General features: G+C 44.2%; 3 protein-coding genes across 3 annotated transcripts; all 3 read left to right on the plus strand.

Annotated features, from left to right (window-relative positions):
- Window positions 1-3,299: 3,299 nt before the first annotated feature.
- LOC138210787 (tripartite motif-containing protein 16-like) lies at window positions 3,300-5,859 on the plus strand. The gene has a single exon (XM_069170107.1). It carries the CDS (start codon window positions 3,300-3,302, stop codon window positions 4,968-4,970), a length of 1,671 nt encoding a protein of 556 aa, XP_069026208.1. The 3' UTR covers window positions 4,971-5,859.
- A 480-nt stretch (window positions 5,860-6,339) lies between these two features.
- LOC138210805 (tripartite motif-containing protein 16-like) lies at window positions 6,340-8,924 on the plus strand. The gene has a single exon (XM_069170129.1). The coding sequence runs from the start codon at window positions 6,366-6,368 to the stop codon at window positions 8,028-8,030; it is 1,665 nt and encodes a 554-aa protein (XP_069026230.1). The 5' UTR covers window positions 6,340-6,365; the 3' UTR covers window positions 8,031-8,924.
- A 6,294-nt stretch (window positions 8,925-15,218) lies between these two features.
- On the plus strand, window positions 15,219-17,743 carry LOC138210791 (tripartite motif-containing protein 16-like). Its single transcript, XM_069170112.1, has one exon. The coding sequence runs from the start codon at window positions 15,219-15,221 to the stop codon at window positions 16,866-16,868; it is 1,650 nt and encodes a 549-aa protein (XP_069026213.1). The 3' UTR covers window positions 16,869-17,743.
- The last annotated feature ends 65 nt before the right edge of the window (window positions 17,744-17,808 follow it).

The following is a 17,808-nucleotide window of genomic DNA, read 5'->3' on the forward strand; positions in this document are numbered from 1 at the left end:
TGGATTCAGGGCATTTGTGTCCAAACTGGATCCTAATTATGTTCTCCCTACAAGGCAGGTATGTATGGCTGCATGCATGAAACAAATGAGTACTTTATTGTGTCTCACAGTTCAGCACTATATATTTTTTCCTTGAGGCTCTGAAGGCCATGGTGGAGGCCAAGTATGAGTCAGCTAAGGAGAAGGAGAAGGCTAAAGTGGAAAAGGTGGCTGCTGTTAGCCTTACTTCTGACATGTGGACATCCACAAAACCAAAAACTGTTGAGAAACTGTTATTTCTGAATAAAAATGAATAAAATGTCCCCTGTCCTGTACATCATTGTCCAAGTTACACAAGCATATTCAGTCCCCTCTTCCTAGTTCCACAAGCACTTCCACTGTCCTCTGCCTGCTTAAGCCCATGACATTTTACTAAAGTGACAGAAAAACATGATTACACAACCTGCCATATCATATGATACGACCATTTTGGGAAAATTTACACACAGAATACATTCAAAAAATATTTTATTATGCACATATGTGATCATTTATGTACAGAAATGATTTGGTCATACATTTTTGTAATTCATAGTCATTCCCAACAGCCATAACAGACACAAAAATTCAATGCATCACATGATGTGGTTCAGATACAGCTGCCTGTGATTATACACTTGGCCAGCAGGTGGTTTCGTGTTCACGTGAAGCTTCGAGAAATGAACCCTTTCTGGAACCAATTGGCTGAAGTGGTTCGATGCCTCATGAGGGTTCATCTCACCATCACAAGTGAATAGAAACCGTATCCAAAAAGAAAGTAAGTGGAGTAATGATTGAGAAAGGGGAGAGGGAAATACAGCAGGTGAAGGTGCAGAATAAAACCACCTCTGCAGAGGCAGTGAAGAGGTTCAGCCAGAGTGGAGGAGCCGATGGAAGAAGTAAAGCCGTCAAAACGAGCCACAGCAGTCCTCCATCAGACAAAACGAGGGGGAAACAACGGTCGACTTACAAAACACAAACAAAGCTGGTCACTTTCACAGCAGGGGGTAGTAAATGCTACGATGGATGTCGAATCCAAACCAGAGAGGATTCAGATCATTGTTAAAGCAGCAGTCCACCACGTAGATATCAGCGGACTAACACGGGAGGACGTCAGAAATGATCTCAGTATTCAGGCAAGTCCGGAGCAAATATGATCTGAGAGTTTTTAAATACACATCGCACTGGAGCGAGGCCCAAAACATCACCTCCATCCAGGGCTCAGTTTGATGTTATCCACCACAGAAACAAACACATGAGGAACACAGCTCCAACGCTCACTCCACCGCTGGAACTCTCCCTGCACAACAGGTATGAGCTGCTGACTCATGAAGTGTGTGATGACACTAAGTCTGTGGAAACTGGTCATTACATCACCAGAAACAAGGCTGATGGAAGCACGAGAAACAGCCTCAAAACCACTGCTAGATCAAGAGCCAGAAGAGACACAGTTCAGGTCCCTCAGACACCAGGCGGTATTTTGATGGAGGACGCCATCACCAAGCACGTTAAAATGGCTGAAAATCTGTGTTTGGATACCACCAGTGTGAAGGAGTTAACGGAGCTCCTCCCAGTTATCCTCTGGACTCGTCCAAGAAGTCTGAGGGTTCTGATCCACACGGGTTCTTCTGACATCCTGCAAAAGAGAACGGGCTCTGAGACTCTGGAAAAAGATTTCACACTGCTGCTGAAAACCCTGAGTGACCATCGATCACAAGACGCGTTTATTTCCGGACCGATTCCGACGCGCAAGAAAGGAAGTGAATCGTTCAGTGGACTCCTGATCCTGAAAACATGGCTGACGTCAACACGCCTCAAACATGGGATACGTTTGATTGACAGTTTTAACCCTTTGTGGAACCGTGAGGAGCGTTTCAACCTGATGGAGTTCATCTGAACTTCACTGGATCCAGACTTCTCGGCGCCGACCTACAACCTAAATTACTATCTTACTAGACGGCGATCTCAAAATTGTCAAAGTTCATCCACAACCAGCCTCCTCTCCAGTCTGAGAGTCCCTGCAGCTGAAATTGCCTTTTTTTTATCGTCGGATCTTTGACCGATAAATCTTTTCTGGTTAATGATCTCATCATCGATAAGACTTTGTACTTTCTGTTCCTGGTTGAAACGTGGCTTAACAACACGACTGGTGAAGCAACTCTGATAGAGGCTTGTCCTCCTCACTATAAATGTTATCAGTCAGTTACACAGAACAAGAGAGGAGGAGGGATCGCAGTGATCTTCACCACAGTTTGGGTGTAATGACATCGACCTCGCTGATTTTACATCATTTGAATATGTTGCTCTGCAGCTGAAAGGTAAATCAACAGTACTGATCATCACAGTTTACCGGCCACCGACGTACTCGGCACTATTTCTGCAGGAACTCTCAGAGTCGATCTCACCAGGTATCACCAGATATGACAGGTTCATTCTGAACGGACACTTTAATATTCATGTAAATAACAAGAACGACCACAAAGCTCCAGAGCTGATGGATTTACTGGACAGCTTTGAAGTGACCCAACATGTAAAGGAAGCCGCCCACCAGCAGGGTAACACCCTGGACTTGGTGATAACAAGAGGGTTACACGTGGATCAGGTTTCAGGACGTGAATTATCTTTCTCTGACCATCGCTGTATACTTTATGATGTGATTGTAACCATGGCAACGACTAAAGGGCAAATTCTGGTTCAAAAGACACTCCTTGAACCATATAATCATGAGAGCTCTTTAAATGAGGTGGTTGAACACTTCAACAACTCTGTCGTCTGTTCTAAATACTGTTGTAATGTTTCTGAATACTTCATCCACCATTTGTCTGAGTTGAATTAGACTAAATGGTGCTGCTTGTTTCCAGAATGGCCACCAGAGGGAGCACTCTGCCCACTGACAGCGCTCGTTGCCCCTGGAGACTAATAAGTGAACTTATCAGAGGTAAAACAAAGATCCTCAAATCTTTGTTTCATGTTACAGCAGCAGAAACAGAGGGCGTCTCAGTTTGTGGGGGAAACTTCAACTTAGTCATGAATCACAGCCGAGACGACGAGTTTGAGGAGGAATAAAAAAAACTGCTCTCAAACTCAGCAGCTGCAGTCTGTCACGTTTCCTTGTTCCCTCCATCAGATCTGCAGCTGGGAGATGGGCGGAGCCAACATGGGTGGAGTCTAAGAGCTGATGTCCTCATTGGCTGCAGAGTCACATGATATTTAAATCAGCTGAAACTATTTTGATCTTTCAGTAAGTGAAACTCACACAGTCACTGCTGCTGAGAGGTGAAATGGAGCAGAAAGGAGTTCAGTTGGACCGAGAAACCTTCTCTTGTTCCATCTGTCTGGATCCACTGAAGGATCCTGTGACTCTTCCATGTGGACATAACTACTGCATGGAGTGTATTAAAGTCCACTGGGATGGACAGGACGGGATGGGAGTCTACAGCTGTCCTCTGTGCATGAAGAAGTTCATACAGAGGCCTGTCCTGGTGAAAAACACCATGTTGGCAGATTTAGTGGAGGAGCTGAAGAAGACTGGACTCCAAGCTGCTCCTGCTGATCACTGCTATGCTGGACCTGAAGATGTGGCCTGTGATGTCTGCACTGGGAGAAAACTGAAAGCTGTCAAGTCCTGTTTATTCTGTCTGGCTTCTTATTGTGAGAAACACCTTCAGCCTCATTATGATGTCGCTCCATTAAAGAAACACAAGCTGGTGAACCCCTCCAAGAAGCTCCAGGAGAACATCTGCTCTCTTCACGACGAGGTGATGAAGATGTTCTGCCGCACCGATCGTCAGAGTATCTGTTATCTCTGCTCTGTGGATGAACATAAAGACCACGACACCGTCTCAGCTGCAGCAGAAAGGACCGAGAGGCAGAGAGAGCTCGAGGGGAGTAGAGGAAACGTCCAGCAGAAAATCCAGGACAGACAGAAAGATGTGAAGCTGCTTCAGCAGGAGGTGGAGGACATCAATCAGTCTGCTGAGAAAACACTGGAGGGCAGCGAGAAGCTCTTCACCCAGCTGATGCGTCACCTCCAGGAAAGAAGCCGCGATGTGAAGCAGGAGGTCAGATCCCAGCAGGAAACCCAAGTGAGTCGAGTCAAAGAGCTTCAGGAGAAGCTGGAGCAGGAGATCGCTGAGCTGAAGAGGAAAGACGCCGAGCTGGAGCAGCTCTCACACACAGAGGATCACAACGAGTTCCTGCACAACTACCCCTCAGTGTCAGCACTCAGTGAGCCTACAGACTCATCCAGCATCCATATCCGTCCTCTCACCTACTTTCAGGATGTGACAGCAGCTGTGTCAGAGGTCAGAGATAAACTACAGCAAGTTCTGGATGAAGAATGGAAGAAGATCTCAGTGTCAGTGAATGAAGTGGACGTTTTACTGTCACAACCAGGACCAAAGACCAGAGCTGGATTCTTAAGATATTCACAAGAAATCACACTGGATCCAAACACAGCAAACAGAGACCTGTTATTATCTGATGGGAACAGAAAAGTAACACGAATGGATCAGAATCAGTCTTATTCTGATCATCCAGACAGATTCATTGGATGTTGTCAGGTCCTGAGTAGAGAGAGTCTGACTGGACGTTGTTACTTTGAGGTGGAGAGGAGAGGAAGAGGAAGAGTTGAAGTAGCAGTCGCATACAAGAATATCAACAGAACAGGGAGCTGGAAGGAAAGTAGATTTGCACATAATGACAAATCTTGGTCATTAGATTGTTCCAATAACAGTTTTCAGTACAACAACATCAAAACTCCCGTCTCAGGTCCTCCATCCTCCAGAGTGGGGGTGTACCTGGATCACAGTGCAGGTACTCTGTCCTTCTACAGCGTCTCTGAGACCATGACTCTCCTCCACAGAGTCCAGACCACGTTCACTCAGCCGCTCCATGCTGGACTTTGGATTTACATCGTTGGAAACTCTGCTGAGTTTTGTAAACTGAAATAAACTGAAGTCTTTCAGGTTTCAGTGGGTTTAAACCTGCATTTTCATTTTCCATTTCATTTTCTCTCCATCATTGAGGCGTTTCTGCTCTGAACAAAGATCTGCTGTCAATCAAGCATTATGGGCGGCCCCCGGACGTCTTCTTGATAGTTGTTATCTTCATGTTAATATGTTTTATTATTGTTTTTAAGCTCTTTTCACACCGTTCCTGTAGTGAAAACCACGTATCTCTAAATGTGGTGAAGTTGAATTAGATTATTTTCTGATAATTTAAAGTGATTTAAATGTTCTTTTATGGACTGAGATGATTCTCCTGCTAAATTAACTATTTTAAAAAACGTGACAAAGCTGAAAAGGTGTTTATTTCTTAGATACGTGGTTCTCACAGGACAGCAACGCTCCAAATATGTGATGATCTGGTTCAATATGACGCTTTACAAATCAACAATATATAAAGTAGTTGAAATGAGCAAAACCTTCAGTGACTATGACGGTAAAATTCACTTTAATCCAGCAGCAATATGAATCTAAAAACATCACATATATAATAGGAAAACACTAACAGGGAACATTTTCTGCTTCGTGTGTACTTTTACTTTTTGTGTTTTCAGTGTATTTTTGCTGACGATACTTTAACTTCAACAAGGTTTTGAATGCAGGACTTCTAGTATTTTCAGTCTGGTATCAGAACTTTTTCTGAAATAAAGGAGCTGAATTCTTTCACTGCTTCATATATAGTAATATAGATTATTCAGAGGGAACAAAGCAGCACTTTTACTTTAATACTTTCACTAAATGTTGCTGCTAACGCTTCTGTACTTTTACCTGAGTAAGCTGTTTAATTAAGGACTTTGACTTGTAATGGAGTATCTTTGTTTTCTTTGCTGTATTTGTACTTTTACTTCAATAAATGTTCTGAATACTTCATCCACCATTTGTCTGAGTTGAATTAGACTAAATGGTGCTGCTTGTTTCCAGAATGGCCACCAGAGGGAGCACTCTGCCCACTGACAGCGCTCGTTGCCCCTGGAGACTAATAAGTGAACTTTTCAGAGGTAAAACAAAGATCCTCAAATCTTTGTTTCATGTTACAGCAGCAGAAACAGAGGGCGTCTCAGTTTGTGGGGGAAACTTCAACTTAGTCATGAATCACAGCCGAGACGACGAGTTTGAGGAGGAATAAAAAAAACTGCTCTCAAACTCAGCAGCTGCAGTCTGTCACGTTTCCTTGTTCCCTCCATCAGATCTGCAGCTGGAAGATGGGCGGAGCCAACATGGGTGGAGTCTAAGAGCTGATGTCCTCATTGGCTGCAGAGTCACATGATATTTAAATCAGCTGAAACTGGTTTTATCTTTGAGGAGGTGAAACTCACACAGTCACTGCTGCTGAGAGGTGAAATGGAGCAGAAAGGAGTTCAGCTGGACCGAGAAACCTTCTCTTGTTCCATCTGTCTGGATCTACTGAAGGATCCGGTGACTCTTCCATGTGGACACAACTACTGCATGGAGTGTATTAAAGTCCACTGGGACGGACAGGACAGGACAGGAGTCTACAGCTGTCCTCAGTGCAGGAAGAGGTTCACACTGAGGCCTGTCCTGGTGAAAAACACCATGTTGGCAGCTTTAGTGGAGGAGCTGAAGAAGACTGGACTCCAAGCTGCTCCTGCTGATCACTGCTATGCTGGACCTGAAGATGTGGCCTGTGATGTCTGCACTGGGAGAAAACTGAAAGCTGTCAAGTCCTGTTTATTCTGTCTGGCTTCTTATTGTGAGAAACACCTTCAGCCTCATTATGATGTTGCTCCATTCAAGAAACACAAGCTGGTGAACCCCTCCAAGAAGCTCCAGGAGAACATCTGCTCTCTTCACGACGAGGTGATGAAGATGTTCTGCCGCACCGATCGTCAGATTATCTGTTCTCTCTGCTCTGTGGATGAACATAAAGACCACGACACAGTCTCAGCTGCAGCAGAAAGGACCGAGAGGCAGAGAGAGCTCGAGGGGAGTCGAGGAAACGTCCAGCAGAAAATCCAGGACAGACAGAAAGATGTGAAGCTGCTTCAGCAGGAGGTGGAGGACATCAATCAGTCTGCTGAGAAAACACTGGAGGGCAACGAGAAGCTCTTCACCCAGCTGATGAGTCTCCTCCAGGAAAGAAGCCGCGATGTGAAGCAGGAGGTCAGATCCCAGCAGGAAACCCAAGTGAGTCGAGTCAAAGAGCTTCAGGAGAAGCTGGAGCAGGAGATCGCTGAGCTGAAGAGGAAAGACGCCGAGCTGGAGCAGCTCTCACACACAGAGGATCACAACGAGTTCCTGCACAACTACCCCTCAGTGTCAGCACTCAGTGAGCCTACAGACTCATCCAGCATCCATATCCGTCCTCTCACCTACTTTCAGGATGTGACAGCAGCTGTGTCAGAGGTCAGAGATAAACTACAGCAAGTTCTGGATGAAGAATGGAAGAAGATCTCAGTGTCAGTGAAGGAAGTGGACGTTTTACTGTCACAACCAGAACCAAAGACCAGAGCTGGATTCTTAAGATATTCAAGAGAAATCACACTGGATCCAAACACAGTAAACGGACGGATGTTATTATCTGATGGGAACAGAAAAGTAACAGTAATGGATCAGAATCAGTCTTATTCTGATCATCCAGACAGATTCAGTGAATGGTTTCAGGTCCTGAGTAGACAGAGTCTGACTGGACGTTGTTACTTTGAGGTGGGGAGGAGTGGAGGAGTTGATGTAGCAGTGGCATACAAGAATATCAACAGAACAGGGAGCTGGAAGGAAAGTGGATTTGGATGTAATAACAAATCTTGGTCATTAGATTGTTCCAATAACAGTTTTCAGTACAACAACATCAAAACTCCCGTCTCAGGTCCTCCACCCTCCAGAGTGGGGGTGTACCTGGATCACAGTGCAGGTACTCTGTCCTTCTACAGCGTCTCTGAGACCATGACTCTCCTCCACAGAGTCCAGACCACGTTCACTCAGCCGTTCCACGTTGGGTTCGGGTTTGACTTCGTTGGAAACTCTGCTGAGTTTTGTAAACTGAAATAAACTGAAGTCTTTCAGGTTTCAGTGGGTTTAAACCTGCATTTTCATTTTCCATTTCATTTTCTCTTCATCATTGAGGCGTTTCTGCTCTGAACAAAGATCTGCTGTCAATCAAGCATTATGGGCGTCACCTGGACGTCTTCTTGATAGTTGTTGTCTTCATGTTAATATGTTTTATTCTTGTTTTTAAGCTCTTTTCACACCGTTCCTGTAGTGAAAACCACGTATCTCCAAATTTGGTGGAGTTGAATTAGATTATTTTCTGATAATTTAAAGAGATTTAAATGTTCTTTTATGGACTGAGATGATTCTCCTGCTAAATTAACTATTTTAAAAAACCTGACAAAGCTGAAAAGGTGTTTATTTCTTAGATACGTGGTTCTCACAGGACAGCAACGCTCCAAATATGTGATGATCTGGTTCAATATGACGCTTTACAAATCAACAATATATAAAGTAGTTGAAATGAGCAAAACCTTCAGTGACTATGACGGTAAAATTCACTTTAATCCAGCAGCAATATGAATCTACAAACATCAGATATATAATAGTAAAACACTAACAGGGAACATTTTCTGCTTCGTGTGTACTTTTACTTTTTGTGTTTTCAGTGTATTTTTGCTGATGATACTTTTACTTCAACAAGGTTTTGAATGCAGGACTTCTAGTATTTTCAGCCTGGTATCAGAACTTTTTCTGAAATAAAGGAGCTGAATTCTTTCACTGCTTCATATATAGTAATATAGATTATTCAGAGGGAACAAAGCAGCACTTTTACTTTAATACTTTCACTAAATGTTGCTGCTAACGCTTCTGTACTTTTACCTGAGTAAGCTGTTTAATTAAGGACTTTGACTTGTAATGGAGTATCTTTGTTTTCTTTGCTGTATTTGTACTTTTACTTCAATAAATGTTCTGAATACTTCATCCACCATTTGTCTGAGTTGAATTAGACAACATGATGCTGCTGTTTCAGAAACTGACCACCTGAGGGAGCACTCTGCCCACTGACAGCGCTGGTTGCAGCTGAAGACTCTCAAAGGTCATGAAATGTCATCTTCCTGCCTTTGGTGCAGATCCCTGTGAGAGAGGAACGCCCCTCAGCTTCATCAATATGTTCAGGCTGAGAAAGTTTCTTCCTGAAATGACTTCCATGATAAATCAAATCCCGGCTCTGTGCTGAGCACGGTCACCTCAGAGCAGAAAGCTTCTCCGTGTGGACGTTGGACGGTCTCACGTTGTCTGCTTGGTTTTCTCCAGCTGCTCTGTTTTCCTGCCAGTTTAGATACTTGCAGGTCGGTTAACTGGTAAATCTGCTAGCTGTGAATGTGTTGGTCAGTTAACAGCTTGTCCCGGCTGTATTCTGTATCTCTGCAAAGTTTAGAAATGAATGCTGGTAATTGTAAAAGTCAGATAAAGTACATTGTGGTGTCGTCACATGCTGCATATGCTGACATTTATGAACACGTCCAAAGGTTTTCTTGAATGAGAATTAACGGTTTGTTTCACTCAAATTCTCCCCAAAATCAAACAAACAGATGTTTTGCATTTAGATCTGGAGGTGTGCAGATATAGTTTGTATTCTCGACCTCAGAAAGAGGTTGTTTACCCCAAAAAGAAAAACCCAAGTTCGCTAAAGATTCTCTTACTTGGTGTGAACGCAGCATAACGGTACGGTGGCTTGTGTCGCCCAAAAATCACGGAGAAAGCTAAAACTGAAGGTGCGTTCAGGCCGAACGGGGCGCTCGGTGTGAACGCACCTTCAGGAATAGACGGTCATTAATTTGTAAATCGACGGCTCACTTGACCGCAGTAAGACACACGCAGTACAGCCCGGTTCACACCAGCAATGTCGGCCGTTTTTGTCAGCTGTCAAAACATTTTCTTCAGACAATTTGGCAACACGCAATTTTTTTCAAAATAAATTCAGCCCACGTATTATTGGTGACGTCATGCTGCGCTTGGCCATCATTGGCTGCAGCTGATCACGCCACATTGCGCTCTGTCGTTGTTCGCCATTTGTGATTTTCAATCCCTTCATACTAACATGTGGAGCAAAAAAAGAAAGCGGTTGAACGAATACGTCCGACATGGATTCACGTGTAAAGAGGAACGTGATGGGAGTCATGATGGGAAACACAAGAACACAACGCTCGCTGAATTCAAGGTGAAGAGAGCCAGACTCCATGAAAAGGCGACTCTGCCTGTTCTCGGCTTCGTACCCATCGACAAACCGATCCTCTCAGCATCGGACCAAGTTGCGTCCCTGATCGCAAATCATTCATTGACTTATGTTTTTGTGTGAAATTCATGTTTTGTTGGTTTTGTTCTTTGCACACAATGATTTTGTGTGCAACTGATGCGTGGTTCATTTTGTGCACTAATAAAATATATACCGATGTTTTGAAGAAATCATATTTTATTTTTTATTAGAGGAGAGAGAGAGGAGGGAGAGGAGGGAGAGGAGAGAGAGGGGGGAGAGGAGCGAGAGAGGAGGGAGAGGAGGGAGAGGAGAGAGAGGAGGGGGAGAGGAGGAGGAGAGAAGGGAGAGAGGAGGAGGAGAGGAAGAAGAGAGGAGGGAGAGAGGAGGGGGAGAGGAGGAGGAGGGAGAGAGGAGGAAGAGAGGAGGGAGAGAGGAGGGGGAGAGGAGGAAGAGAGGAGGGAGAGAGGAGGGGGTGAGGAGAAAGAGGAGGGAGAGAGGAGAAAGAGAGGAGGAAGAGAGGAGGGGAAGAGGAGGAAGAGGAGGGAGAGGAGGAGGAGAGGAGGAAGAGAGGAGGGAGAGAGGAGAGGGAGAGGAGGAGGAGAGGAAGAAGAGAGGAGGGAGAGAGGAGGGGGAGAGGAGGAGGAGGGAGAGAGGAGGAAGAGAGGAGGGAGAGAGGGAGGAGAGAGGAGGGGGAGAGGAGGGGGAGAGAAGGGGGAAAGGGGGAGAGAGGGAGGAGAGAGGAGGCCAGAGAGGATGCCAGAGAGGAGGCCAGAGAGGAGGGAGAGAGGGAGGAGAGAGGAGGCCAGAGAGGAGACCAGAGAGGAGGGAGAGAGGAGGGAGAGAGGGAGTGAATGTTGTGACTGACAGGTCCAGAGTCTGTTGATGTGGTCAGGTTGTCAGTTTGAGAGAGTCAGAGATAAAGAAGTGGTCGGAGACATGAAGTGGAGTTACAGTGAGGTTAGATGTGGAGCAGTTTCTGGTGAAATATAGTCCAGGTGGTTTCTGGCTTTGTGAGGAGGAGAGGAAGGACTGAGGGAGACAGCAAAGGAAGACAGTAGAAGGAAAAGGTCAGATGACTTCTCTGTCTGGATGTTAAAGTCACCCAGAAGGACAAGTGGAGGACCATTTTCTGGGAAGTTTGACAGGAGGACGTCTAATTCGTCCAATAAATCTCCCAAAGGACCTGGAGGACGGTAGAGGACAACAATGTTTCATTGGACCGGATGAGAAACTGTCACAGCATGAAACTCAAAAGACAGTGAGGTAGGAAGTGGAAGTGGGTAAAGAGAAAACCTCCATTTGGGGGAGATGAGTAGACCTGTACCCCCCCACCACCACCACCACCACCACCCTCCCTCCCTCCACCCCCTACCAGTGGGTCTGAGAGCAGCAGGGTGGATGTGTTGTCCGGTGTGATCCAAGGAAGTCCAGCGATTGCTGGATAGCAAAGCCAGAGATGAAGTCTGTCTTGCAGCTGACTGACAGTTCCAGAGTCCTCCGGTGACGAGGTGTTGGGTATGAGTGGAACGGGTGGACTAGATAACACAGGGAAGGTTACAGTGTTGGTGTGAACGAGTGTGAGGCCTGTAATATCTACGAGTAGATATACGCACAGGCACGGAAAGTAAACACATATTTAGATAGCAGTAGTTATACTCAGTGACCCCCGAAGACTCCAACGAAAGACTCCTTTATTAAAGGGAAAAGTCCAAGAGGTTGTGAACGTGGTAGAAAGATGGTCTTATTCATGGAGATTCAAGATTTCTGTGGAATAAAACAACTAAAACAGTCATGTTTACCAGAAAGAGAGGAGTTGATGCTCACGTGGACGGGCAGATACCAGTCTAGCACTAGGACCCAGGCAGGAGCGGAAGAGAGAGGCTATAAAGGGAGGCAGGACGCTCACCTGGGCCTCTTTCCTGCACACCTGAGCTCCAGCTGAGGCCCCGCCTTCATTTGGTGGTGATTTTGGTAGGCTCCCTTTGTTTTAAAAGATTTGTTGAAAAAGACGGTGTTAGTAGTGAACAAATATAAAGATGAACTGTGTCTTTTAGTTTTTAAGACCAAATAAAAGATGCATTAATCAATTGTTCTTTTTAACACATTAACGTGGCCTTTTTGTTTTATAAATAGTCTCCAGGCACCTGCATGTTTCCAGCTGAGGGGAAGGGCTTCGTTTCAGGCCTGGAAGGTATTTTGCTTTTGTTTCCACTCTGCATATAGTTTGTCAAATGTTGTCTTAACGCTTCTTTTGTATATTTATTTGTTTGTTTGTTTCCTTTAGTTTTTTTTACCAGATACTTCTAAGAGAAGCCGGCTACTGTTCTTTTCCCACCGTTTGTTAGGTTTTAGTTTGTTTTAATATGAAATAGTTTGGGCTGTTTTCCTGTTTAATTTCCTTCCAGTGTGGCTGCCAGGGAGAACAAAATGGTAGCGGTCTTTATGCATGTTTTGTTTGAGTGTCTTTAAGTTTCAGCATATTGTAGTGCTGTTAAATAGGTTGGTTTAGCTCCAATCAGTTTGTTTGCAGTGGTGTTTAATTGTTGTCCACCTTACTTTCCACCAGCCTCCCTGACAGAGCAGTTTGGACCCACGTTCTTTATTTCTTTGGTTATTAATTTATGGTTGATTTGATTTTTGTATTAAACATAGTTATTTCAACCCCTTCATTATTCCCTGTGTTTAGTTGGATTATCCAGTCGACTGGAGATACGTTTTATTTTCTACAATGTAATAAAGTTCACATCTTTGTCTACGTCGGTCTCAAGTTCCAGTTTATTCTGTCTCCTGAGTTTTATCACCTGGTCACACTCGGATAAAGATTCATGGATGAAAGATCAAACAAGTGAAAGTTTTTTGTTTTTTTAGGTGTTTGTTAAATGATAAATTAACATGGAGTGATCATATTCAGAGGATACTTGTCAAACATCAACAGATTTTACAGTTGATACTTATTTTTTGGAACAAACCCAAGTACTTAACGATCTTGGTAATATTGCAGGAGTGGTGGCGGATCGACTACAGACGACATATCAGTCATTTACCTCAGCACACACGGACGGATCTAAAGATCCTAATACAGGTAGAACTGGGTTGTTGTTGTTGTTGTTGTTGCGGTCACCATGCGCAGTCAAAAGAAGGACGTCAGACCATCTGTCTGTTTATACAGTGGAGACGTCGGCCATGTTAACAGCACTGCAGCAGTTGGAGGAGGTTCAGATCAGAAAGGTCAACATCTGTTCAGATTCCAGTTCAACATTATTGTCATTACAATCATTCACATCTCACAACAGATACGATTTAATCAACGAAATATAGGAAATGCTGTTCCCACTTAAAAATATGGGTATATTTGCATCACTTATGTGGGTGCTGGCTCACAGAGGGATGAAGGGAAAACGATACAGAGCAGATAAATGATCAAAACGAGCTCTGGAACAATCCACTGCAGCGAGCCTAAACGACTTCCGTCCTGTTGCACTTACCCCCATCATCATGAAGTGCTTCGAGAGGCTGGTCCTGGCTCATCTCAAAACCTGCCTACCACCCACACTGGACCCCCTCCAATTCACCTACCGCCAGAACAGGTGTACAGAGGACGCCATCTCCACAGCACTTCACTCCGCCCTCTCCCACCTGGACAACAACAACACCTATGTGAGAATGCTGTTCATCGATTTCAGTTCAGCATTCAACACCATCATCCTGTCCAAACTGAATACCAAACAGGGTGACCTTAGCATCAACACCTCCCTCTGGAGCTGGATACTGGATTTCCTAACCAACAGACCCCAGTATGTTAGATTAGGCAATCACACCTCCTCCACCCTCACCCTGAACACTGGCGTTCCACAGGGCTGTGTACTGAGTCCTCTCCTCTACTCCCTGTTCACCTATGACTGCACGCCTGTACATGGTTCCAATACCATTATCAAGTTTGCAGACGACACGACGGTGGTGGGCCTCATCAACAACAATGATGAGTCGGCCTACAGGGAGGAGGTCCGGCACCTGGCGGTGTGGCGCGCCAACAACAACCTTGCCCTCAACACCAACCAATACCAACCCCTCCCCTCCCACACACACCAGACACCTTCCTCCAATGACTATACACTGACTGTTTATACTATATATATATACATGACTGTATTTATCTGTCCATACTGTTGAAACTTTTTATACTTCATTCATCTAACACACTGCACTTTTACTGCTTTCTTTTGCACTTCTGGTCAGATACTAAAACTGATTTTTGTTGTCCAAGTACTTGTACACTGTGCAATGACAATAAAGTTTAATCTGAATCTGGAGTGTCAGCACAGTACAGAGATTTTATTCAGTGAAGCGGAAGCTAAATTAATAGAGAAGAAACATGGTGAAGGAGCGGCAGCACAGTTTGGAGACACAGGAAGACGCCTTCATGCTATTCAGAGAGAAGTTGGCAAAGGGAGGACGTCCGGAGGACAACACATGAACCAGACTGAGGGTCGGACACACAAGGCTGAACAAAACAATGCAGTTAATGAATAAAACACCCGACGGGATTATGTGAGTGCTGCAAAATACCAGAATCTGTAGATCATATCATTTGTTATTGACAGAAATTCACACGAGAGCAAGACGAGTTTAAAGAAGAAGCTGGAAGTTGAGGAGCTACAGAGATGAAATAAACCTGAAGGGGAAGGAAGTGTCATTACAATACTTGAAAGAAACAGGATTGAGGAAAATAATTTATTTCACTGAATTGGTAAAACCTATATTTTATATTTTAGTTTGATTTTTATTTTCATTTATTTATTTATCTGTCACATTTCCTTGTTCCCTCCTTCAGATCTGCAGCTTGAAGATTAGCGGAGCCAACATGGGGTGGAGTCTAAGAGCTGATGTCCTCATTGGCTGCAGAGTCACATGATATTTAAGTCAGAGCTGAAACTAGTTTTATCTTTGAGGAAGTGAAACTCACACAGTCACTGCTGCTGAGAGGTGAAATGGCGCAGAAAGGAGTTCCGTTGGACCGAGAAACCTTCTCTTGTTCCATCTGTCTGGATCTACTGAAGGATCCAGTGACTCTTCTATGTGGACACAACTACTGCATGGAGTGTATTAAAGTCCACTGGGACGGACAGGAATGGAAAGGAGTCTACAGCTGTCCTCAGTGTAGGCAGGACTTCATACCGAGGCCTGTCCTGGTGAAAAACACCATGTTAGCAGCTTTAGTGGAGGAGCTGAAGAAGACTGGACTCCAAGCTGCTCCTGCTGATCACTGCTATGCTGGACCTGAAGATGTGGCCTGTGATGTCTGCACTGGGAGAAAACTGAAAGCTGTCAAGTCCTGTTTAGTCTGTCTGGCTTCTTATTGTGAGAAACACCTTCAGCCTCATTATGATGTCGCTCCATTAAAGAAACACAAGCTGGTGAACCCCTCCAAGAAGCTCCAGGAGAACATCTGCTCTCTTCACGACGAGGTGATGAAGATGTTCTGCCGCACCGATCGTCAGATTATCTGTTATCTCTGCTCTGTGGATGAACATAAAGACCACGACACCGTCTCAGCTGCAGCAGAAAGGACCGAGAGGCAGAGAGAGCTCGAGGGGAGTCGAGGAAACGTCCAGCAGAAAATCCAGGACAGACAGAAAGATGTGAAGCTGCTTCAGCAGGAGGTGGAGGACATCAATCAGTCTGCTGAGAAAACACTGGAGGGCAACGAGAAGCTCTTCACCCAGCTGATGAGTCTCCTCAAGAAAAGAAGCCGCGATGTGAAGCAGGAGGTCAGATCCCAGCAGGAAACCCAAGTGAGTCGAGTCAAAGAGCTTCAGGAGAAGCTGGAGCAGGAGATCGCTGAGCTGAAGAGGAAAGACGCCGAGCTGGAGCAGCTCTCACACACAGAGGATCACAACGAGTTCCTGCACAACTACCCCTCAGTGTCAGCACTCAGTGAGCCTACAGACTCATCCAGCATCCATATCCGTCCTCTCACCTACTTTCAGGATGTGACAGCAGCTGTGTCAGAGGTCAGAGATAAACTACAGCAAGTTTTGGGTGAAGAATGGAAGAAGATCTCAGTGTCAGTGAATGAAGTGGACGTTTTACTGTCACAACCAGAACCAAAGACCAGAGCTGGATTCTTAAGATATTCACAAGAAATCACACTGGATCCAAACACAGCATACAGACAGATGTTATTATCTGATGAGAACAGAAAAGTAACATTAATGGATCATGATCAGTCTTATTCTGATCATCCAGACAGATTCAGTATATATTGTCAGGTCCTGAGTAGAGAGAGTCTGACTGGACATTGTTACTTTGAGGTGGAGATGAGAGGAAGAGTTCTTGTAGCAGTCGCATACAAGAATATCAACAGACAAAGTAGATTTGGACGTAATAACAAATCTTGGTCATTAGATTGTCCCAATAACAGTCTTTGGTACAACAACATTGAAACTCCCGTCTCAGGTCCTCCATCCTCCAGAGTGGGGGTGTACCTGGATCACAGTGCAGGTACTCTGTCCTTCTACAGCGTCTCTGAGACCATGACTCTCCTCCACAGAGTCCAGACCACGTTCACTCAGCCGCTCCACGTTGGACTTTGGTCTGCCTTCGTTGGAAACTCTGCTGAGTTTTGTAAACTGAAATAAACTGAAGTCTTTCAGGTTTCAGTGGGTTTAAACCTGCGTTTTCATTTTCCATTTCATTTTCTCTCCATCATTGAGGCGTTTCTGCTCTGAACAAAGATCTGCTGTCAATCAAGCATTATGGGCGTCACCTGGACGTCTTCTTGATAGTTGTTATCTTCATGTTAATAAATTTTATTATTGTTTTTAAGCTCTTTTCACACCGTTCCTGTAGTGAAAACCACGTATCTCTAAATTTGGTGAAGTTGAATTTTGAATTATTTTCTGATAAACTAAAGAGATTTAAACGTTCTTTTATGGACTGAGATGATTCTCCTGCTAAATTAACTATTTTATAAATCCTGACAAAGCTGAAAAGGTGTTTATTTCTTAGATACGTGGTTCTCACAGGACAGCAACGCTCCAAATATGTGATGATCTGGTTCAATATGACGCTTTACAAATCAACAATATATAAAGTAGTTGAAATGAGCAAAACCTTCAGTGACTATGACGGTAAGATTCACTTTAATCCAGCAGCAATATGAATCTAAAAACATCATATATATAATAGTAAAACACCAACAGGGAACATTTTCTGGTTCGTGTGTACTTTTACTATTTGTGTTTTCAGTGTATTTTTGCTGACGATACTTTTACTTCAACAAGGTTTTGAATGCAGGGCTTCTAGTATTTTCAGTCTGGTATCAGAACTTTTTCTGAAATAAAGGAGCTGAATTCTTTCACTGCTTCATATATAGTAATATAGATTATTCAGAGGGAACAAAGCAGCACTTTTACTTTAATACTTTCACTAAATGTTGCTGCTAACGCTTCTGTACTTTTACCTGAGTAAGCTGTTTAATTAAGGACTTTGACTTGTAATGGAGTATCTTTGTTTTCTTTGCTGTATTTGTACTTTTACTTCAATAAATGTTCTGAATACTTCATCCACCACTTGTCT

The sequence above is a fragment of the Embiotoca jacksoni genome, unplaced genomic scaffold, assembly GCF_022577435.1.
Source record: "Embiotoca jacksoni isolate LCO1_2020_lvr unplaced genomic scaffold, fEmbJac1.0.p SCAF_48, whole genome shotgun sequence".
NCBI classification, from domain to species: domain Eukaryota; kingdom Metazoa; phylum Chordata; class Actinopteri; family Embiotocidae; genus Embiotoca; species Embiotoca jacksoni.